The 24,598-nt window shown below is 43.7% G+C and overlaps 1 protein-coding gene across 1 annotated transcript; it reads right to left on the reverse strand.

The window, feature by feature from the left end:
* Nucleotides 1-20,142: 20,142 nt before the first annotated feature.
* LOC139262206 (ferritin heavy chain, oocyte isoform-like) lies at nucleotides 20,143-22,699 on the reverse strand. Its single transcript, XM_070877351.1, has 4 exons — nucleotides 22,598-22,699; nucleotides 21,112-21,258; nucleotides 20,585-20,710; nucleotides 20,143-20,292 (listed from the first exon to the last, which is right to left on the reverse strand). The coding sequence occupies exons 1-4, from the start codon at nucleotides 22,697-22,699 to the stop codon at nucleotides 20,143-20,145; spliced, it is 525 nt and encodes a 174-aa protein (XP_070733452.1).
* Nucleotides 22,700-24,598: the final 1,899 nt, after the last annotated feature.

Raw genomic sequence — 24,598 nt, forward strand, 5'->3', positions numbered from 1 at the left:
CTTGAGATCTTTCACATCCACCGGAGGACAGACAGGGCCTCTGTTTAATGTCTTGTGTGAATGACAGGAACTATTACTTGTCCAGGAGTAGAATTAAGTTTTACTGGACATCTCTAATCCTGTTATAGGAAGGAGTGGCTATCCAACTCCGATTAGTGAAGTGAATTGCACTTTAGCTAGTGAACAAATGGTAATTATTTTTGAAAGATTCAGAATTAGCTAACTAAGTGGAAAAGTAATCTTGCCTTGTATATGAAGATCAATGTCTGAAAAAGCTGTTTGAAATTCTCTTTGCAGTCCTTTTACTTTGACCGGGATGATGTTGCCCTGCGTCGCTTTGCTGTGTTCTTCAAGAAGCAGTCACATGAGGAACGTGAGCACGCTGAGAAACTGATGCAATTCCAGAATCGGCATGGAGGATGGATCATCATGTCTGACATCAAGGTTTGATTCAATAAACGATTTTCCTTCTTTCAGGATCCCCATGGACTGATTGTTTTAAATACTTTCTAAAGCAATTGGTTCCAATTTTATTCCATGGTTCTGGTGGTGGAAGGCAGTAATTCTATATTCCTGTGTCACATGGTGTATGGTAACCTGGGTGTCTCGTTGCTTTTTCACCTGTTTTCCTTCTACTTTCTCATATTTTGATTAATTGATTGTAAGTAAACTGCCTCTTCAGAAACCAGAGCAGGATGAGTGGAGCAATGGTCTGGAGGCGATGCAGAGAGCTCTGCAGATGGAGAAGAATGTGAACCAGAGTCTGTTGGATCTGCACAAATTCTCCACCGGGAGCACCAGCCCTCATGTAAGTTCCTCATGTGGGTTTTTGGGTAAGTTGGAATATTGCTGTCCTCGAGCCTATTCCAAAGATCTCTGCCCAATAGTGTTGTGTTGGAGTATCTCTCCTGGGTTCTTCAGTTATTTGGGGAGAGGACCGGGAGGTTGGCCTCCTGTGGACATAAATGTGTTTCCAGGATCTAAGCACCCATTGTATAGGAGTTGGAGCGTCATTAGAGCAAATTTACATCAATCTTAATTACCCCACTTGATTTTTCTCCAGTCCAAGAGGATTAAAATCACAACTTTCGAGGGATAAGTTCGGATGTTGCTTGATATCTGGCACTGGCCATAACTCGTTTTCCTCTTTCAGTTTTGTGACTTCCTGGATACTCACTACTTGGATGAACAAGTGAAGATGATTAAGAAGCTGGGAGATCACATCAGCAATTTGAAGAGACTGGGAGCCTCTAAGAATGGCATGGGAGAGTAGCTGTTTGATAAACACACCATGGGGGAGAGTTACTAAACTGACTGATGGGATCAAGCTTATTGTGTTTCGTACTTGTATTTATATAATCAGACCCCTGTCTTGTAGGGAATGATGGCTTGTGATTTTGTACAAAGAGCTGAGACCCATCACTCTAAATAAACTGTTCAACATTGGACTGGGTTTTGTCTCCTTGTAAGTTTGAGTGGTTGCTTATTTTTCATTTAACATAACTTGGTTTACACCAAACAAGAGTTGCACTGAGCTGTGCAACAGTTATATGGGATTCAGTCCTATGAAATGTGTTTTCCTCTCGTGTAATGTTGATGTATCGACTGAGATAGTCTGGCACCTGTTGTAAGATCTAAAATGTTCAAGGGTGTGTTCGGACAACTGACAACCCAATGGGATATTGGCCCAGTGACCAAAAGCCTGGTCAGAGGTATGTATTAAGGAAGTACAGTGATGTTTAGGGAGGGATCTCCAGAGCTTGGGACTTAGAAGCTGTATAAAATTAACTGTTCCAACTATCTGCCCTTGCTTAAATGACAATTCAATCCAACAAGATGTGACATTTGTTAAACATAGAGGGTTTTTGCCAGTAAATTAATGTTGCACCATTTCAGTGCAGTGAAGAAAAAGTCCTGGATTAGCTTCCTATTTAGTGTATCAGCCCTGTGAAGAGCAGTTTGTATTCAATAGCTGCTACAGATCCTGTTCAGTTATTCAGGTAGTTCAGTAACTGGACTCACCACTGCTGCTATCGGCTTTCTATTAAGCTTTGTAGGCAGACAAGCAATATCTCAGCACATGGAACTCTGGGCACTACAATTGGGTGAGGAGGGAAAGCAACAGGTGGCATCAGCTTGCTGTCACAGCTTCAGTGGTGTAATGTCTGTAGCTCCACACTGTGGACATATTGTGTTATTGCAGCAGAGTGTTTAATAAACAGTCAAGTCACCTGACAAGAGACAGCTTCTACAGAGAGTTCCAGAAAGCTGCTCCATCGTAAAAGCTTGTGTGCTGTGTGATTTGTGAATCTATCACAAATGGTGGCAACGAATGGGATAATCGGATAAAACAAAGCTGAAATTTTTGTTGGTGAATGATTCAGCCAGCTGACAGAGAGACTTTGAGAGTTTTTGTATTTTAATTACAGCTACAAATTTGAGGTAAATTATGAGCACACTGTTGAACTGCCAGAGTTAAAATGGCTGCAACTATGGGAGTGATGTGACATTTCAGGGAATATAAACATGACCGGGAAAGGTTCAAAGCATATGTGGATTGGCTAGAAATGTATTTTGCTGCAAATAGCATAATCAAAGTCCCAGAGAATGCAGACCAGAACGGGGCGGTGATGGAACAGAAAATTATTTTCTTAACTGAAGCTGGGCCTGAGTTGTATGAAACGCTGATAAATTTGCTTGTGCCTGCCGGTCAAAGGACACAATGCTTGAGGAGATTTTTACAGCATGACAACCCCATACCCTTGGAAATTGCAGAAAGCTATCGTTTCGGTTTATGAAGTCAAAAGGCTGATGAAAATATCAGTGAATACATTGTAGCATTAAAAAAGCTATCTATTCGCTGTAATTTTTGAAACTTTCAGAACCGAGCATTGTGGGACCATTTTGTTCGTGATCAGAAGAAAGTTATTGACAATGTCTGACTTGACCTTTGATATAGCTTGTCAGACATCTAGGTCGATGAGCATGGCCGACCAATATTCATGAGAATTTCTATTATTTTCAGTCGCCAGACAACCAAGGTTAATCGCCTGCAGGTTCAAAGTAAAAGGCGGTGCGGGCCCAAAGTCTCAGAAACTAGAAATTGTAAGAGAGCATTGACATCCTGCTATCAGTGCCTGGGACATTACATTGCTCAAAGTTGTCCAAATGTGAAGGCAGAGTGTTTCTTCTGCAGGAAATCTGGACATCTTGCGAAGCCATGCCGAAAAAATGGTAAACCAGTTTTCAAAACTATTTGTTCAGCTTTCAAAGCTATGAGTAAAAATCCCCAGATACTACACAGCATGGAAAAACAAAAACAGGACGAGGAGATGTTAGAGTTAAACGTCATCTGGAGCACGAGGTTAACGGACAGCGATTCGAAAAGTATCATAATCCACATAGATGTTGTGGGATTCAAGATACCCATGGAAATCGACACGGGTGCATCCGTGAGTGTAGTACCGGAGTCACTATACCTCGACAAATTGTGTGATTTCCAACTGGAGAAATCCAAGATAGAGCTGCGAGGCTCCTTGGGAGAGAACATTTCTGTGGTAGGTTGTATCACCGTATCAATGAAATACAAGGATCAAGTTCTGAGCTTGCCTCTAATAGCAGTGGCAGGAGACAAGCTGCCTTTTTAGGAAGAAATTGGTTGGGATAACTGAAGTTGTAGTGGAGTAAGATTTTTCGTGTTGAAATGAAATTTGCATCAACGGTTGAGGTCATCAAGAATTATCCAAAGGTGTTCTGGAAAACGGGCAGTCCGATCCAAGGCTTCAAAGCGAGTGTCAGGGTGCAGAAGGACGCTAGATCGGTTTACTACAAGCCAAGTTCCATACCATATGCACTCAAGGAGAAAATTGAGCAAGAACTCAAAAGACTAGAAACTGAAAACATTATTTCTAAGATAGATCGATGTAATTGGGCTACACCCATTGTTGTTATACCTAAGTCCGATGGTAAGATACGATTGTGTGGTGATTATAAAGTAACCGTAAACCAGGTTCTAGAGGGTAATATCCCCAATACATTGCCAAATGTAGAAGATGTGTTCACAACACTGAAAGGTGGTCAGATCTTCTCAAAGTTGGATCTTACGAATGCCTACTTACAGCTTGAACTAGATGAGGAGTCCAAGTCATGCTTGACTATAAATACTCATCTAGGCCCATATCAATTGAATAGGCTACCGTTTGGAGTATCTTCTGCTCCTGCCATATTCCAAGGGGTGATGAACCAGATTTTGCAAGGTATTGAAGGGGTATAATGTTATTTAGATGATATTCTGATAACAGCACCAAATAGGCAAATTCATAATAACATATTAAATGAAGTCCTCAAATGGCTAGAGAAGCACAGAGTACGAGTGTCTGCTCGTAAGTGTGAGTTATTTAAAAACTCAGTGGAGTACTTGGGGTACAGAGTAGACAAAGATGGTTTATATCTAACCATGGCAAAGCTGGATGCAATCAGAAATGCACCCACTCCCAAGAATGTCACTGAACTTCCATCATTTTTGGGTCTTTTGAACTATTATGGGAAGTTCCTACCAAATTTTTTGACAGTATTACATCCACTGAATGAACTATTGAAAAAACAGATCCATTGGAAGTGGTCAGAAGAATGCGATACAGCATTCAAGGAGTGTAAAAGCAACTTGGTAGAGAGCACCATGTTAGTTCACTATGATGTTTTTCAGGAAATCAAGCTAGCATGTGATGTCTTTCCGTATGGAGTTGGGGCAGTGATCTCTCATGTAGCATATAGTTGGGAGGAGAGACCAATTGCTTTTGCTTCACGCACTCTCAGTGCCAGTGAGAGTAATTATGCACAAATTGAAAGGGAAGCTTTACATTAATTTTTGGGGTCAAGAAGTTTTACAAATACTTGTATGGTGGTAACTTTACCATCGTTACGGACTATAAGACCCTGACAGCAATCCTCCATCCAAAGTCCCCAGTTCCAACATTAGCTACAATCCGAACGCAGAAATGGGCTTTGATTTTATCAGCATATACATATGATATTGAATACAGACGATCAGCTGATCACAGTAATGCTGATGCTATGTCTAGATTGACTTCCCCATCACAAGTTACACCCAATAGGGAAGAAGTGTTTTATTTTTCATACAATGATGAACTGCCAGTCACAGTTGAGGAGATTGGTAGAGCAACCAAATATGACCCAGTGATGTCAAATGTGTATGAGCATATTGCAAATGGATGCCCAAACCAGTAAAAGACAAAGATATTCACCCATTCTTCTTTCATAGGAATGAATTATCAGTCGATAAAGATTGTATGATGTGGGGTGCAAGAGTGGTTATACCAAATAAATTCAGGTCCAAATTATTAACAGACCTCCATGACCAGCACTTGGGAATGTGCTCGACCAAGAGTTTTGCACGTAGTTACTTATGGTAGCCAGGTCTTGATAAAGATATAGAGTACATCGTGAGTCAGTGTACGACACGTCAATCGTTAAGCAAGCAACCACCATCAGTACCATTACAGCAATGGAAATGGCCTTCCAAGGTGTGGCAAAGGCTACATATTGATTTTGCTGAGCTAGAAGGATAATAATTGTTCATTGTGATTGATAGCCATTTGAAGTGGCTCGAGGTGTTTCCAATGTGGAAAATTACAACAAGTAAAACATTCGACATTTTGCAAAGTTTAATTTCTTCATTTGGCCTCCCAGAAGAAATTGTTTCTGATAATGGACCACAATTTCATTCAGAAAAATTTGCACAGTTCACGAGCAAAAATGATGTGAAACACCGTACCACCCTGCTTCAAATGGTGCAGCAGAGCACACTCTACAAATTGTAAAACGTGCCCTCATCAAACAAATGTTGGATCCAAATCCAAAGAAATGACAGTTGTCATTCGATCACAAATTGGCTAATTTTCTAATTACATTCCGTAATATTTCTCATACAACTACTGGTAGAACACCAGCAACGTTGTTTTTCAAACGACAGCCACAAACCAGATTCTCATTGTTCAAACCAAATTTGGCACAGTCTGTAGAAGAGATACAATTAAGACAGAAAGAAAATCATGATAGAGGTAGAGTAAAAGAAAGAAGTGTGAAATTAAATCAGGTGGTGAGCATGAAGGACCATACTATAAATGGGTAAAGTGGTTATTAGGAAGATTGGTGAAGATATTTGGTCAAGATGTTTGATAGGTTAGGTTTGTTCACATTGATCATATTTTACCTTCAGACATGGAAGGAGTTGAAGGTGGGAATGATTTAATTATTTCTGACTCATCAGACAGTTTTGATACACCAGTAGCATATCCTACACCTAATGTACTGGAAACAAATTCAAGAGAAAAATCATAATTTAATCTGAGTCCGAGTTGGGAAAACAAACAGCCTGAAGATAGAGAGAGTTCAAATGGAAATTAAGGGTCCTTAGAGGAAAACGTTCCTCAGGATCAGCCTCGATTGAGTTTAAGTTCAATACCATGTTTGGAAGGTTCTATTTGAGAGCAAAAGTATCCTCTTCGAAACAGAAAACAAGTGAATAAGTTTAATTTGTAAATACGGCAAAATAAGTTCATATCCTTTGTTACGTATAACCATGCAAGTTATGTGTGATGATTGTTGTTATAATAACTTCTTCATTAAGGAGGGAGAAATGTAATGTCTGTAGCTCAACCTATTGGGCATCTTGTGTTACTGCACCAGAGTGTTTAATAAAGTCAGGTCACCTGACAAGAAGCAGCTTCCACAGAGAGTTCCAGAAAGCTGCTCTATCTTAAAAACATTTGTGCCTTGTGCTCCGTGACTATCACAATTGGTTAGTGTGGGATGTTATATATGTGGACTTGTATTTACTCTGTACAGCCACCAGAGGGCTCTTCCCCTGGAGTCCCAAGGAATCCAATAATTCCTTGGGAGCACAGGTATTTAAGGAGGCTTCACAGGTTGGAGAGGCACTCTGGAGACCTGCAATAAAAGACAAAGGTCACATTTTACTTTGAGCTCATATGTTCAGTCTGACTCTTTCTCCATACACAGCAACTGGCGATGAGATACAGATAGTGAACCCAAAGATGCAGAGAACAGTGGGCATCCTGGAGAGAGATGATTGGGAAACTTTTGTGGAGCGACTCGACCACTACTTCGTGGCCAACAAACTAGATGGGGAAGAGAGCGCTGCCAAACAAAGGGCCATCCTCCTCACCCTCTGCGAGGCATCATCGTATGGCCTCATGAAGAATCGGCTCACTCCAGCGAAACCCAAGGAGAAATCATACGATGATTTGTGCACACTATATAAGGGGGTGGTCCCAGGGGTCAGGTTCACCTCTGCCCAACTTGAGCGGTTCGAATTGCTCCCATTCCCTTGGGTTCTAAACTCTGGATTTATTTAGGGGATGTGACAAAGTGCAAAGGACACTGGTTTGATGCAAAAGAACTTCGATTTTATTACACTCAAGAAAATACAATGTCAAACTAATCACTCTAATAAAGAACAATACATTACACATTCAAGGGGGGGGGGGTTACAGTAAAATTACACCTCCCAATACCTAATTCTAGCTAGGTTAGACTCCAGGACAGACAGGGACTATGCTTACCAATCCTTTCTGGTCCGTTAGCGGTAGTTCTCAATTTGGGGGTTCGTTGAATTCTTGTAGGACCTGCTTGCCACACCCCGAATGTCGGCAAAGACTTCTTACTATGCAATCTTCAGTAACTTGAATAAAAGCATTGTGACGGTTGAGACCAAAAGATCTGTCTGTAACTGAGTATTCTGTTCACTACTATAATTCCTGGGTCTAGAAATGATGGGGGGGGGGGGGTGATTTGAGACCACCACCAACTTAGTACTCTGGCTTCACGGAGCTCCCACATTGCTGGTCTCTCCAAAGTCTGACTTCACCCCCAAAACTGACCAACAAGTCTGCAGCAGCAGCATGGAGTTTGGTTCCATGAGCAACGTGCAGTATATCCCACAGGACCTATGCAGTGGGAGTAGTGGAAGCTTACTTCCAATTAATATATAAACTGTTCTTGCCAGAGCAGTTACCATTCTTGAAATTGAATTCTTCCTGGCAATGAAATGGTTCGACTGTAATTCTTTGGCACACTCCTTGCATTTTAACAAAATTACAACAGCTGAGAGCTTATTGTATTGAAAGATTAAAAAGAGTTACCATTGATGCATGGAGCAGAAAGAATATCTATCACCAGTGGAAGGAATTACTTTGGCCCAAGCTTAGAGTTCACACCCTGCCAATTCTCTTCCGTTCACCCTCCTGTAAGACACTCCCTTAAAACCTTCCTGTTTGACCACAAGTTTAGTTATCTTTCTGGTCTCTATTTAGAGACACACCTGCAAAATGCCTTCGGACCATTTATGTTTAAAAAGGAGCTATACAAAAAAAATCAGCAAGTTGTTGTTACAGCATTTCTCTCCACCTCTCATTGCAACACAAACATTTAACTGCAAGATGATAAATGGCTCCCAAGGTATAAACAGAATTAAAGTTAGATCTTCAACATGCAACACTAAGGGCCCAAGTTTCCACATGATAAAAAATGGGCGCCCCTCCGCGCTGGGCACCCGTTTTTCGCGCCTAAAACAAAACTCGCGATTCTGGAGAGCCCTGCAGCTCCTTGTCTGTTTGGCGCGGCGCCCGGGGGGCGGAGCCTACACTCGCGCCGATTTTGTAAGTGGGAGGGGGCGGGTACTATTTAAATTAGTTTTTTTCCTGCCGGCAACGCTGCACGTGCGCGTTGGAGCATTCGCGCATGCTCAGTGTGAAAAAAACATTGGCACTCGGCCATTTTTGTAGTTCTTTGTAGCTGTTTAGTTTTTGAACATTTTTTAATAAAAGTACATTGCCATCAGCACAGAGGCTTCTTGTAGCAGTGAGAAGGGTGCAGGAAGCCTCAGAAAGTTGAGGCAGCCGTTTCCCGGCGACCTCCCCCTTTTGCCGTCGGGAAATGGCTCCTCAATTTCTGAGGCTTCCTGCAGCCTTCTCTCTTTCCCTCCAGCCGTCTGGAACGGCTCCATTCCCTTCCCACCACCCGCGTTCGGTCGGCTCCCTCCCTCCCCACCGGCCGCCTCCCTCCTTCCCCGCCCGGCTCCCTCCTTCCCTTCCCCCCCGCCCCCCCCCCCCCCGCCCCGCCTGCGTTCGGCTCCCTTGTTTTGTGAGGCTTGCTGCACCATTCTTCCTGGCTGAAGCACTTTCACACAGGTTTATTTAATCTTTTCTTATAAATGTTTATTCAGGTTGGATTTAATTGTATAATATTTGTTGAAGTATAAATAAGGATTGATTGTAGAATTTAATGAGTTCCCTTCCCCCCCCACTCCGTTCTGGACACCTGATTTGTAACCTGCGCCTGATTTTTTAATGTGTAGAACAGGTTTTTTCAGTTCTACAAAAATCTTCACGTGCTCCATTCTACTTTAGTTTCGAGTACATTTTCACTGTGGAAACTTTCAAATCAGGTGTCAGTGGCCAGACACGCCCCCTTTTGAAGAAAAAATTATGTTCCAAAGTAGAACTGTTCTACCTGACTAGAACTGCAGAAAAAAAAAAATGTGGAGAATTGCAAATTCTAAGATAGTCCATTCTCCACCAGTTGCTCCTAAAAATCAGGCGCAGATCATGTGGAAACTTGGGCCCATAATGTCTAGCTCAATAAATTAGACTTACAGCTGAAGAGGAAAAAAAAAAGCTGTTGCACAGCCGAGTGTAATTCTTGCCAGATGTTAATCTGACAATAAGCAACCACTCAAATTTACAAGGAGACAAACTAGTCCAATATTGGACAGTTTATTTACAGTTAATTGCATTTCACATCACAGCCTGCACAAAGACAAGCTGACATTCTCTACAGTATAAGCTCACAATTATATAAACACAAGCTTCAGTCACTCTCCCCCCAGGGTGTGCTTGTCAAACAGGTACTCTCCCACACCATTCTGAGGGGCTCCCAGTCTCTTCAGGTTGGTGATGTAATCTCCAAGCTTCTTGATCATCTTCACTTGTTCATCCAAGTAGTGGGTCTCCAGGAAGTCACACAACTGAGGGAAACTAGTTATGTCCAGCAGCAGATATCAAGGTTCGGACCTTCCCCTGGAGTTGAGATTTAAATCCTCTTGGACTGGAGAATAGTCAAGCAGGGCAATTGAGATTGATGTACATTTGCTCTAATGATCCAGTAACTCCTGTACAATGTGAGCTTAGATCCTGGAAACATTGGGACACATTTACTTGTCAATGTCCACAGTAAGCCAACTTCACAGTCCTCTCCCCCACCCCCTGAAGAATCCAGGAGAGACCCCCCCCCCCCTCAAAAAACAAAGCTGTTGGGCATGGAGCACTTTTGAAACAGCTCAAGGACAGCAATGTTTCACCACCTCCAACTTACCCAGAAACCCACATGTAGGAACTTACATGAGGGTCAGTGCCCCCAGTGGAGAGAGTTTGTGCAGATCCAGCAGACTCTGGTTCACATTCTTCTCCATCTGCAGAGCTCTCTGCATCACCTCCAGACCATTGCTCCACTCATCCTGCTCTGGTTTCTAAAGCGGAAAGTGACAGGCTGTTAATTTACAATGGAACAAACAAAATACACAAGACAGTACAAGGAAAATAGAGGTTTCAATCAGTCTAAGGGGAGCCAGACAGGCAGCCACACGCTTATGAAATCCAACCTTGATGTCCGCCAAGATGATACGGCCTCCTCACCGATTCTGGAATTCCATCAGTTTCTCAGCATGCTCACGTTCATGTGACTGCTCCTTGAAGAACTCAGCAAAGTGACACAGGGCAACATCATCCCAGTCAAAGTAGAAGGACAGCAGAGAGAATTTAAAATAGCTTCTTTAGACATTGATCTTCATATACAAAGAAAGATTATTTCCCCCAGTTAGGGAATTCTTAATCCTTCAAAAATAGATATCATTTGTTAACTAACAAAATGCCATTCACTTCATCAATTGGAGTTGAGCTTCACCTGCCTATAACAGGATGAAAGGTTCAACCAGCAAAGAAAAGTTATAAACTAACATTCAGGATTATATTTCATGTCCAGTCAAACAAAATTCTATTCCTGGAAAAGAAATACCTCCTCAACTCTGTCACTCACACAAAACATTAAACAGAGGGTGTCTGCTCAGGTGGATGTGAAAGATCTCAAGGGAGTAGAGTTTGAGCAGACTCAGCCTCTTCTCTAGAGTTTAGAAGGACAAGGTGATCTCACAATACAAAATTCTTACAGGGCTTGAAGGATTAGATGCAGGGTGGAAGTTTGCCCTGGCTGGAGTCTAGAACCAGGATTCAATCTCAGAATAAGGGGTCAGCCATTTAGGATTGAGATGAGGAGGAATTTCTTCCACAATGGTGGTGAAACTTTGGAATTTTCGATCCCAGGGGTTGTGGAGTCTCAAATTATATTCAAGACAGAGCAATAGATTTATGTATACCAAGGGAATCAAGGGATATGGGACAGAGCAGGAAGTGGAGTGAATACAAGATCAGCAATGATATTGAATGATATTCTAGGTACTACTGCAGTGAGCAGGGGCATTCTCTGCAGTGTCCTGGCCAATATTTAACTCTTTTTGGGAGTAAACAAAAAACATTAAACCGTGCCCCCCCCCCCGATCTGGGGGAAACACCAAACATTTACAGGCCCTTTTATTTTTTTTTTGTGGTTTTTTTGAGGGGTTTTTTTTGGGCACAAAAACATATTTTTTCTTCAAGTGCTCCCTATAAAGGGGAGGGGGACACAAAGCACCGGCAATTAAAACAAATTAACTTAAAAACATAAAATCAAATTAAAATTTGGTTGCCGGGCGTGATGATGCACTCCAGTCCCTCCGGTGCCCACCTCTCGCGGAAGGCCGCGAGCGTACCGATGGACACCGCGTGCTCCATCTCCAGGGACACCCTGGACCGGATGTATGTGCGGAAGAGAGGCAGGCAGTCTGGCTGAACGACCGCCTCGACCGCCCGCTGCCTGGACCGGCTGATGGCACCCTTGGCCGTGCCCAGGAGCAGTCCTACGAGGAGGCCCTCGGACCTACCCGCTCCCCTCCGCACAGGGTGCCCGAAGATCAGGAGAGTGGGACTGAAGTGCAGCCAGAATTTCAGGAGCAGCCCCTTTAGATAACAAAACAGGGGCTGCAACCTCGTGCATTCAATAAAAACATGGAACACGGACTCTTCCAGACCGCAGAAATTGCAGGCGGCCTGGGAGCCCGTGAACCGGCTTAAAAGTTTATTGCACGGCACTGCTCCGTGCACCACCCTCCAGGCCAAGTCCCCGACAAATAGTGGGAGGACCCCTGAGTAGAGTGCCCTCCATCGGGGACCCCCGCCTCCTCTGGACGGCAAGATGGTACGCCATGGCGTGTCCGGACGGCAGGCGAGGATGGCAAAGTTGAGAGTGTGCAGGAGCAGCCCGTACAGGAAACCCCTCCGCGCGGAACTGAAAGGCATGGAGGGGATTTCCCCGAGGCGGCTCAAGTTGAGGTGCCGGCCCCCGAGGGAGGTTCCGGGGTTTGGCACCGATGAGGAATTCCGTCCGGACGGGGGTCAGTTCGGACAGGATCTCCCCACGTGCTTGAGCCTCCTCGATGCACCTAACGGAGTCGGGGCCCAGAGCTCTTTTTAGCGACTCGATGGCATCGGCCGCGTGGCGGGCGTTGACAGAATTTAGGCGCCACACCAGCGTGTCTGGCGCCATCCAGCCCGCTCCTCTGCCATCGAGCAGGTCCCTGACCCTGGTCACCTCTCGTCCGACCGCCATAAAAAAACCTCCGTCGTGGAGGTACGGATTCCCGAGCAGCGGCTCCTGCAGGACGGCCGCCACTCTAGCCGGTGGAGAGCTGCGCTTGGTGGAGACTTTGTTCCAGACCCTGATGAGTTCCTTGTAAAAGACAGGCAGCTCCCAGAGGGCAGTCCTGATGCCCCCACACTCACAAACAGGAGCTGCGTGTCGTAGTTGAGGCCGTGCTGCTGGCGGAAGAAATACGTCATCAGAGCACGCCACCCAGGAGGGGGCTCGACGTAAAGGTATCTCTGCAGGGTCTGAAGACAGAAAGTCACGAGCTGGGTGCTGACGCACACCAACGACTGACCGCCCTCCCCAAGCGGGAGCCTCAAGACCGCCGCAGAGACCCAGTGCTTCCTGTTGTTCCAGAAGAAGTCCACCAGATTCTTCTGTATCTTGGCGACAAACGCAGGGGGAGGGGTCAAAGTGACCAGCCGGTACCACAACATTGCAGCCACCAGCTGGCTTATGACTAGCGCTCGACCCCTGTAAGACAGCACTCGGAGCAGTCCTGTCCAGCGCCCTAGGCGAGCGGCGACCTTGGCCTCCATCTCCTGCCAGTTCGCCGGCCAGGCTTCCTCGTCGGGGCTAAAGTATCCCAGATAGAGGAGATGGGTCGTGCTCCAGGCAAAAGGCCTGAGCTCCTCCGGCAGGGAGTCCACCCGCCACTGACCCACCAGGAGTCCGGAACATTTTTCCCAGTTGATTCTGGCAGAGGATGCGGCCGAGTAAATCTCCTGGCACTCACGCATCCTCCGCAGGTCAGCGGGATCCTCTACCGCGAGGAGCACGTCATCGGCGTAAGCCGAGAGGACGACCTCCACGCCCGGCCCTTGCAGAGCCAGTCCCGTCAACCTCGTCTGCAGGAAAGGCTCCATTGGCCAATATTTATTTCAAACCACACTAAAACAGGTGATCGGATCATTCTCATTGCAGTTTGTGGGAACTTACTGTGCACTAATTGGGTGCTGCATTTCCCACATTAGAAACATGAAACACCTTCATTGGAATGTCCCAAATTGCTTTAACCAAGGTAGTGAATGGCACTATAGAAATGATTATTCTTCCATTCTAATCCAAGTTTGGACATGGAGTGAGAAAAATCCTCCTCTAGTAGTTTAGTCAGCAATAGTGTAAGAGATCTCAGCAGTGAGCAAGGCTCCAACACCAGGATTCTCAGTACTTCACCTCCAATTAATGAGAACACTAGTGAGGACCTTCCCACATTTCACTCACTACAGTCCCCCCACTGAAACTGAACATTGTTTCAGGTCAACAGGCCCCTGACCAGGTTTGTGCTCTTCTGTCACACACTCAAGCAGCAGCTGAGCTGGTTTCAGATATTAAACCTCAATAGAGCAGCTGCTACATGGAGCAGTCTATTAACTCAACAAGATCCCCTGTCTTACACACCTGAAGCTCTCACTGCCCAAAGATTCTTCTCCCCCAGGGAAGGAAGTCCAGAGAAATATAGCTTAAAGCCAGTTCATGGAACTGGAGAATTGCCAACCTTTCAGAATGCAGCAACAAGGAATACAAGACTCACCATGGAGAGATAAACATAGGAGGAACAAAGCTCCATGTTGATCTGCTTGTTGACAGCAGCCTCACAGTCCTGGTGGTAGTTCTGACACACTTGGGAGGCTATCTAAATTACACTATTACTGCTCACTATCACCTACACAGTTCTAGCACTGACCCTTTCTCACACATGCTCCTGTATTTATACTACTGGGACAGTCTGCATTCAAACAGGGAGTGACATCACCAATGATGATTGACAATCCCTGAGAGCCAGTTAGGAATCTTCCCTGATTCCAGGCACCAATTAACAAAGAAGAGGGAATGTGGGGCGGGGTCGAGACCCAGAGCCAATCAGAGCTTTGGATAACAGGCAGGTTTGGGAGATCAGTCTCGGTGATGTCACTGTCTTTGGGTTCCTTGACCTCCCTCGAATCTGAAAATGTCTCGTTGTTTAACGTTCTCAGGTGAATGAAATGATAATTTGCTATTTTCAAAAAGCTCAAGGAGCTGAGATGCATCCTTTGCTATTTGATGACTTTTCCTACAATTGTTCCTTTATCATCGCTGGATCAATATCCTGGAACTCCCTCCCTAACAGCGCTGTGGGAGCACCTTCACCACATAGACTTCAGCGATTCAAAAAGATCCCATGGCACTGTTTCTAAGAAGAGCAGGGGAGTTCTCCCCAGTGTCCTGGGGCCAATATTTATCCCTCAATCAACATAACAAAAACATTATCTGGTCATTATCACATTGCTGTTTGTGGGAGCTTGCTGTGCGTAAATTTGACAGCTGTGTTTCCCACAGTACAACTTCATTGGCTGTAAAACGTTTGAGAAGTCCAGTGGTTGTGGAAGGCGCTATATAAATGCAAGTCTTTCTTTTTTCAAGGGCAACTAGGGATGGGCAATAAATGCTGGCCTTTCCAGCGATGTCCACATCCCATGATTTAATATACAAAAGATTGAATAAATTAATCGGAAACATCTTTATGTGTTATGGAACCTACACCAGAGTTAGTCATTGTCATTATCAGATTCTTTGGAAGCGAGACCCATTAGACTTGACCTTCCTTTCAATAATTTTCCCCATCACACAATCCCTTTGAATGTAAAGACAGAAATTTCTCTTCCAGACAAACAGGCGTGTAATTTCCAGCCCACTCAGGGAGCTGCCCCCAGGGCTGTGCTCCTTTGTGGTCAGACTGTCGGAAACGTATCGTCATGGAGTGGGGTGAACATTGAGCGGGTATATTGTGTGAGATGCAAACAGTTAACCATTAGTGCAGTTCTGACCTCAGTGTGGGGAGTGCTTGTAGCTGAAGCATATCCGAGTTCAGCATGTTCAATGTGTATAGAGCCTGGGTTAGTCTATACTTGGAGTACAGTGCACAGTCTGGTCTCCATAGAGTCAGATAGATTCATAGAATAGTACAGCGTAGAAGGAGGCCATTCGGCCCATCGAGTCTGCGCCGACTCTTTCGGAGAGCAATCCAGTTATTCCCACTCCCCCGCTCTTTCCCCATGTCACTGTAATTTTTTCTCCTTCAAGTATTTATCCATATCCACACTGAAGGCTACTATTGAATCTGTATCTACCACCCTATCAAGCCGTGCATTCCAGATCATAACCACTTGTTATGTAAAAAAGTTTCCCTCGTGTCACCTCTGGTTCTTTTGCCAATCACCTTAAATCTGCACACTCTGGTTATCGACCCTTCGACCATTGGAACAGTTTCTCTTTATTTACTCTATCTCAACACCTCTATCCAATCTCCTCTTAGTCTTCTCTGCTCTCAGAAGAATTTCACAGAAGGGATATAGAGGCACTGGAGAAGGAGCAAAAATTATTTACAAGGATGATAGCAGAACTGAGAGATTACATCTATCAGGAATATCTATCTATCATCGATGCATTTAAGGAGAAGTTAGGTAACACATGAGGGAGAAAGGAATAGAAGGATATTCGGATGGGTTGAGATGAAGAGGGGTGGGAGGAGCTCGTGTGGAGCATAATCACCGGCATGGACCCATTGGGCCAAATGGCCTTTTTTAATGCTGTAAATTCTATGTAATTCTTAAATCATGGACGCCTGCAAAATGTTTCACATCGAGTGAGCTGAAGACTCTTTTGTCTGAAACGTGAAGCTGCTGAACACATCAGCTGCAAACCCAACCCGACTGGTAGAATTGCAGCTCAACGTGTGAAATGTGGTGATATCGAAACCCCAAAAATGCCTTGCCAAGATGCAAAGACATTAACATGGAACAGCTGAAGACAGCAATTTCATTGCACGCACTGCAGTTCTCAGCCAAGTTCTATAAATTAACCAGTAAACACTGGATTATTGCTAGCGGCAGCATCATCAATATTTGAATTCATTCCTGGGATGAAGTAGACACATGGGAATCCAGTAGGATTTGGAAAGGACAATTGCTATTTGGTATGAAATGCACAATGGGCCTGAATATCAATCAATACAGTTCTGGAGGAGCTGCTGGTATTGGGTTTATACACTGAAGGAACAGGCCTGTGGGGATGGTGGGGGGGTGGGGGCGTGGTGGTGGGGGGATGGAAAAAGTGAGATTTTCGGGACGAGTATCTATTTAACTTTGGTGTTTAGCTTAGTGTATTTAATGAAATACATTTACTCCTTATAGATGGATATTTTGTTGGAGTACAGTTCCACACCTATTCCTCACCCTTCAATACCTTACCCAATTCCTTACTCGTGTGGGAGCCTAGACAGTGAGTGATGGCAGGATAGGCAACCAAGAGTTGGGAGGGGTGGGGGGATGCGAGGGTGGCTGGCAAGGCGGGGTGTCAGGACCAAGCACAATAAACTATCCTCACTTTCCACACTAAAAGATCTTTTGAATTCTTTAGCCCCCAGGAGCTGGAGATGCTGAACCGTTGAGTATACTCAAGGCTGAGATCGAAAGATTTTTGGATTCTAGGGGAAACAAGTGATATGAAGATCAGGCAGGAAAGTGGGGTTGAGTTTGAAGGTCAGCCATGATCTTATTGAATGGCGGAGCTGACTCGTGGGCTGTATCTTGCTCCCATTCTTGTGGAGAGCAAGCCGCTAACAATTGATTCTCCAACACCACATTCCAGCCCCCAGGATAAGTTCAGTTAGCTCAGACACTGCTGGTCTGTACAGCAATTATTTGCATCTCAGCTCACAAAGCTGATCAGAAAGTCTGCAGCAGCAGCCGTGAGCTTGGTTACTGAGCAACTTCCCAGTAATAACCTAATGGGATCTGTAGCAGTGTGCTGGATACCAACTGCTCTTCCCAGAGCAGGTACAATTCCATAGGATGCCAAGCGAGAACTGTTAGTTCACACTGCTGGGTGTGTATTATAGACCCCCCCAAACAGTGGGAAGGAGATAGAGGAGAAAATATTTAGGCAAATTGCTGTGAAGTCTTAAAACCATAGGGAGTAATATTAGGGGATTTTAACTATCCAAATATTGATTGGGGCAAATTTAGTGTGAAGGGTATGAAGGTGCGGAATTCTTGAGATGCATTCAAGAGAACTTTTTTCGTCAGTATGTCGCACGACCAACACGAGAGGGGCAGTCTTGGATTTAATTTTGGGAAATGAAGCTGGGCAGTTTGAAGGGGTCTTAGTGGGGGAGCACTTGGGTGTCAGTGACAATAATTCAGTTAGATTCAAGTTGGTTATGGATAAGGACAAGAATAGGCCTAGAATAAAAGTTCCAAATTGGGGAAAAGCTAATTTTGCTAAGTTAAGGAATGATTTGGCCATAATGGACTGGAAACAGCTACTTGTGTGTAAATCAGTGTCGGAACAGTGGGAGGCATTCAAGGAGGAGTTCCAGAATGCTCAGGCCAAACATGCTCCCTTAAAGAAAAAGGCTGGGAAAAATAATTCTAGAGCCCTCTGGATGTCTAGGGACTTACAGTGGATGATTAAGAAAAAAAGGGACACTTATGTCATATATCAACGGCTAAATACTTTAGAATCTTTAGAGGAATATAGAAAGTTAAGAGGCAAAATTAACAAGGATATCAGGAATGCTAAGAGAGAATGAGAAATTCTTGCCCAGTAAAATTAAGGAAAACCCTAAGATGTTCTATAAATATATTAAGAGTAAGAAGGTAACTAAAGAAAGGGTAGGGCCTATTAGAGAACATGAGGGTAATCTTTGTGTGGCAGCGGAAGATGTTGGTAGGGTTCGTAACGAATACTTTGCATCTGTTTTCACAAAGGAAAGGGGTAATGCAGATACTGCTATAGAGGAATTAAAGTAAATTATTAGTCAACATGAATTTATGAAAGGAAAACCATGTTTGACAAACCTACTGGAGTTTTTTTTTAGGCTGTAACTGAGATTAGATAAGGGAGAACCAGTGGATGTAATGTATTTTGATTTTCAGAAGGCCTTGGTTAAAGTCCCACAAGAGTTTAGTATGCAAAATTAAAGCACATAGAATTGAGGGCAATATACTGGCATGGATTGAAAATTCGTTAATTGATAGGAATAAACAGGTTTTTCCTGGGTGGTGGGCAAGGATTAGTGCTTGGACCCCAGCTAATCACATCTATAAATAGAGGAGGAAACCAAATGTAATATTTCCAATTTTTCCCCCAGTACAGGAGTAAGGATGTCCTGCTACAGTTTTACACGGCCTTGGTAAGACCACACCTGGAGTATTGTGCACAGTTTTGGGTCTCTAAGCAAGAGAGAGCACAGCAAAGGCTCACCAGACTGATTCCTGGGATGGAAGGATTGTCTTATGAAGAGAGATTGGGGTCGATTAGGCCTGTATTCACTAGAAGAGCGATAGGGGATCTTATTGAAACATAAAATTCTGACTGGGTTAGATAGACTGGATGCGGGGAGGATGGTTCCCCTGGCTGGCAAGTCTAGAATTTAAAAAAAAGGGGCATAAGCTCAGGATAGGGGGGTAGGAAATTTAGCACTGAAATGAGACGTTTTCACTCACTCAGAGGGTAGTGAAGCTAGGGAATTCTTGACCACAGAAGGCAGTGGAGCCCAAGTCACTGAATATATTTAGGAAGGAAATAGATATCTTGATAGAAAAGACATGAAGGACGATGGGGTAAAAGCAGGAATATGGTGTTGTGTTAAAGGATCAATTATGATCATATTGAATGGCAATGAAGGGCTTAAAGGGCTAAATGGCCTACTACTGCTCCTATTTATGTTTTTATGAATATACATGTCAATATCTTGAAATTACCACAGCAAAAAAAAAAAATTATAGGACTGTTCCCACCTGCAGAAGGGTAGACAACCAGCAGACAGATTTAAGGCAATTGGCAGAAGAACCACAGCTGACTTGAGGAAAGCTTTTATGCAGGGAGTGGTTAATATCTGTACTGCACTGCCTGAGAGGCTGGTAGTGGTAGATTGAATCATGGAATTCGACAAGCACCTGAAGGGAAAAAAATTGCAGGGCTACAGGGAAAGTGCAGGGGAGTGGAACTAGCTGAAGTGTTCTTGCTGAGAGCCAGCACAGGCTCGACCAGCTGAATGTCCTCCTGTGCTGTTAGCATTCTATGACTGAATCCCAGGGCAAGACTATTGCATAGCCAAGTGAAATATTGGGCCTATAACAAGTTATGATAAATAGAAAATAAGCAACCAATCAAACTTGCAAGGAGACAAAACCAATCCAATATTGGACAGTTTATTTACAGTCCAATACTGTAAATTACATTTCACATCAAGAGCCCAGGTCTCTTAGCCTGTACTAAGTCAAAAGTAGGTCAGAGTCTCAATTATATAAACACAAGCTTCTGTCACTCTCCCAAGGTGTGCTTGTCAAACAGGTACTCTCCCAGACCATTCTCAGGGGCTCCCAGTCTCTTCAGGTTGGTGATGTGATCTCCAAGCTTCTTGATCATCTTCACTTGTTCATCCAAGTAGTGGGTCTTCAGGAAGTCACACAACTGAAGGAGAAGAGGGAAATGAGTTATGGCCAGTAGCAGATATCAAGGAACATTGGAGGTTACCCCTGAAGAGTTTGGATTTTAATCCTTTTGAACTGGGAGGATAGTTAAGTGGTGCAATTGAAATTGATGAAAACTTGCTGTACAAGAGGTGCTGGGATCACAGGGACACATTTACAATATCTACCCCAAAAAAGACAACAGAGATCTTTTTAAATTAGATTCAAGGACAGCAAGGTTCCACCACCTCCAACTTAGCCAAATGCCCACATTAAAAGCATTAGGAACTTACATGAGGATCTGTCCTCTCAGTGGAGAGTTTGTGCAGATCCAGCAGACTCTGGTTCACATTCTTCTCCATCTGCAGAGCTCTCTGCATCACCTCCAGACCATTGCTCCACTCATCCTGCTGTGGTTTCTGAAGAGGAAATTCTCATGTTCACTTACAATGTATTGAAGGAATTAGGGCTGAAAAAAAAATGCAATCAGAATTCTAGGATACCATGAATCAGTGTGTTGAATGGAGAATTACTGCATTAAGCCATCAACCACTGGAGTCAAATTGATCAGGTGAATAGCACAGATGTATTTAAGGGGGAGCTTAATAAGTACATGTGGGAAAAAGGAATAAAAGGATATGTTGCAAGATAAAGCAAGGTGGGAGATGTTGTCTGGAGCCTGATCACCAGCATAGACCAGTTTGTCCAAATGGCTGGTTTCGGTGCTATAAATTGGAACCAACCGCTTTAGAGAATGTATTGGGAACAATCAGTCTCAGGGGATCCAGACAGAAGGCCCCTCTCGTTTATTGAGCCAAACCTTGATGTCCGCCAAGATAATCCGGCCCCCACGTCGATTCTGAAATTCCATCAGTTTCTCAGCATGCTCTCGTTCCTCATGTGACTGCTCTTTGAAGAACTCAGCAAAGTGACACAGGGCAACATCATCCCGGTCAAAGTAGAAGGACTGCAGAGAGATCAGAAGAGTAGTTTATTGCAAGGAAGACCAATTATCATGGGCATTGTACATAAAGCCAAGCTCATTGCTCTTGCTTTCAAGGGCTCAGCCTCATTGAACTTGTATGTAGTTATGGAAACTAGCCCATACACAACTAACCTGGTAAAGATAATGGATAATCTCACCTCCAGCAAAAAGGGAAACTTAGTGATTTGCAAGGCAATGGGAACAGAGTGGACGAGTTGTATCGCTCCACCAAACAGTCAGCGACAGACAATGGACTGAATGGCCTCCTCTGTTGCATCATTTCATGATCACCAATTCAAATTTGATAAGATTAATGTTCTAATTTACCACTCAAAATTAGTGAAGGAACCCTAACAAGATTAATATCCTGGTTACCATTAACACACTCTAATAATCATTGTTTATTGACACAGATCTAGTGTGTTCAGGCCAGTTGAAGGGCAGTATTGGAACACCGAGCAACCCCATTAAAGTAGAGATCTCGCCACAGTGCAGAATTCATAATCATACAAAAGAGGAGAAAAACAAAAATGAGTTTTACTAGCTCGAGTCATGCCAAAGAATTAAACTACCACAAGCAGCATGAGTTTAGCACCATCAAAACTTTTGAGAACCAGGTGCTATGGAATAAAAGTTATGAAAACCCCTCAATGTGAGGTGATTGGTGAAGTTCACAGGGGTTAAGGGAGAGGCCACTGAGTACAGACAATTGATGAAGCCTTTACCACCAATAAAGCAAAGACAGAGAGGAAAGACAGAAAGGAAACAAATGGGTATTTAAGATTAAGAGTTTAAAAACAACAGGAGGGAAGCAAGCATTTGTAACACTTTCTTCCCATCCTCCCCCTGTGGAGGTGAGGGATGGCTGGGAAAGAAAGTGTTTCAGATTTCCACCACACTGGTGGGAAAGAATACTTCCTGACTTCCCTCCTAAATGGCTGAGCTGTTTATGACATCACCCATTGAACCAGCAATGTAAGGAAAGTCCATGGAGTGAGTTAGAATGAGGAAACAAATTCTGAATTCCTCACATTGAGTGCAGAATGCATTCAAGATAAACTTCAAGCTCAAGAGCCCAGGAAAGAATCATCAAGATTCAATATCAGAGTATGGTACAGCTGCTGCAAGGAACAGAGGCAGTTTGTTAATGAGTACACAGGAAGATAAATTATTTCGCATTATAGCTTTAAAAGTGAGTTCACTGCATAGATTGGGCTGGGGGGCAACAGAGAGAAATAGATGGGCAGGGTACAGCACGGGATTTCATAAATTCACATTACATAGTCTCCATTGTGAAGTGGCAAAAAAACACAAAACTCACCATAGAGAGATAAACGTAGGAGGAATATAGCTCCATGTTGATCTGCTTGTTGACAGCATCCTCACAATCCTGGTGGTAGTTCTGACGCACTTGAGAAGCCATTTTAGTGATGTTTATTTTTCTGAAGTATAAACTTTGTAGAAGTACCAGGATAACATTTAACCAACCTCAAACTCCTGTATTAATACTGAGCGATAATCCAGGGTGTGGCAGTCCTCAATATCCAATCAGAAGTTGCAGCCTCTCAGAGCACCAATCAATTAAAGGGAGGAGGTGGATGCACTCCCAGAGCCAGTCAGATCTTTGAAAAGTGAGAATCATTGGCTGACAACTCAATGAGGATCTCAATTGTCCGAAATTTCCTCAAACACAGTTCAAATATTCAGAATCACAGGTTTAAATTAATCCTCTACTCTTTGGGCTAATTAATTGGGATGATTAAATCAGCTATCAGAAACACTTAAACCATAAGTGCCAACTTTATAAGGGGGAATAAACTGTAAGGTCCACATTATGACAAAACTAACATTAAAAACTTTTCAAATTATAATTTAGTTCCCTTTTTCCACGTTGCACTGCAGTCCCTCTGGTGCCCACCGGTCACGGAAAGCCTCAAGCAGACTGGCAGACACCGCGTGCTCCCTCTCCAGGGATACCCGGGCACTGACATAGCCGCGGAAGAGAGTCAGGCAGACAGAGATAACACCCCATTGTCCGTGCTCTGCCTGGAGCAGTTAATGGCCACCTTGAAAGATTCATTGAATCCTCTGTTATTTGCAAGTCAGTGTATTTTTTATAGTTCTGAATTGTTCAGTGGGTTGGTCATTTGCAGGTATCTGCAGGTTTGAAGCAACATCCAAACATCTCATTGGATATTTGTCGATAGGCTATGTCTAGAAATAGAGACAGAGAAGTTGAGAAAGGGAAGGGAAGGAACAGAGATGGACCATGTGAAGGTGAGTGAAAGGTAGAAATTGGAAACGTAGTGAATTAAATTTTCCAGTTTACTGTGAGAGCAGGAAACAGCACCGATGTTATCAATGTGCTGGGAAAAGAGGTGAGGAAGGGGCCATGGTGGGATTTAAATACAAGGATAAACATTTTGAATTTGAGGCGCTGTCAGACCAGGAGCCAATGATGGTCCACAATCACAGGGGTTATGTGTGTTAGGATACGGGCAGCAGAGTTTTGGATAAGCTTAAGTTTATGGAGCATGTAAGGTGAGCAGGGGAGCATTGAAATCGTCAATTCTCGTGAAAAAAGGCACAGATGAGGGTTAGCCATTAGCTCAGTTCTGAGCTCAGAATGAGGAATACCTGTAGCTGAACCACATCCCTTTTCAGCATGTTAAATTTATCTAGAACCTTGGCAAGACAACACTTGGAGTGTTGTGCACAGTTCTGGTCTCCATAGAATTATATAGAAAGTTAGAATTAATAATCAAAGAGGAACTTCAAGAGAAACTTCTTTACTCAGAGAGTGTTTAAAATGTTTAACTCGCTACCGAAAGGAGTAGTTGAGGCAAAAAGCATAGATGCGTTTAAGGGGAAGCTGGATAAACACATGAGGGAGGAAGGATTGGAAGGATATGCTGATAGGGTTAAATGAAGTTGGGAGGAGGCTCAGTGTGTGAAGTCAAGTCCTCTCAGTACTTTGCTCTCAATGCTCATGATTGAAAGACTATTAAATCGATCTTGTCCCATTCGGTTCCTCACCTCCTCATTGATGCATTTTACGTTGGAGAAGGACCGCTAACCACTGCAATTTGCCAGGCTGAATGGCCTTTTTCTGTGCTGTAAATTCTTTGTAATTCTTAAAACAAGGGCACATGTAAAGTTTTTCACATCAAGTGAGCTGAATAATTTGTTTTGTCTGAGACATGAAGCTGTCAAACCCATCAGCACGCAAACCCAACCTGAATTGTCGAATTGTGAGTCATCAACATATGAATTGTGGTGACATCGATACTCCAAAAGTGCCATTGAGAGATGCAAAGAATAC

This window comes from Pristiophorus japonicus, chromosome 4 (genome assembly GCF_044704955.1).
Source record: "Pristiophorus japonicus isolate sPriJap1 chromosome 4, sPriJap1.hap1, whole genome shotgun sequence".
Classification (NCBI taxonomy): Eukaryota; Metazoa; Chordata; class Chondrichthyes; family Pristiophoridae; genus Pristiophorus; species Pristiophorus japonicus.

Coding starts and splice junctions, on each gene's coding strand:
- LOC139262206 (XM_070877351.1), bottom strand. CDS start 22,699: ATGGCTTCTCAAGTGCGTCAGAACTACCACCAGGATTGTGAGGATGCT. Junction 21,259..22,597: donor CCTACGTTTATCTCTCTATG/GTGAGTTTTGTG, acceptor ATCTCTCTGCAG/TCCTTCTACTTTGACCGGGA. Junction 20,293..20,584: donor CTGAGAGGACAGATCCTCAT/GTAAGTTCCTAA, acceptor CTTCTCCTTCAG/TTGTGTGACTTCCTGAAGAC.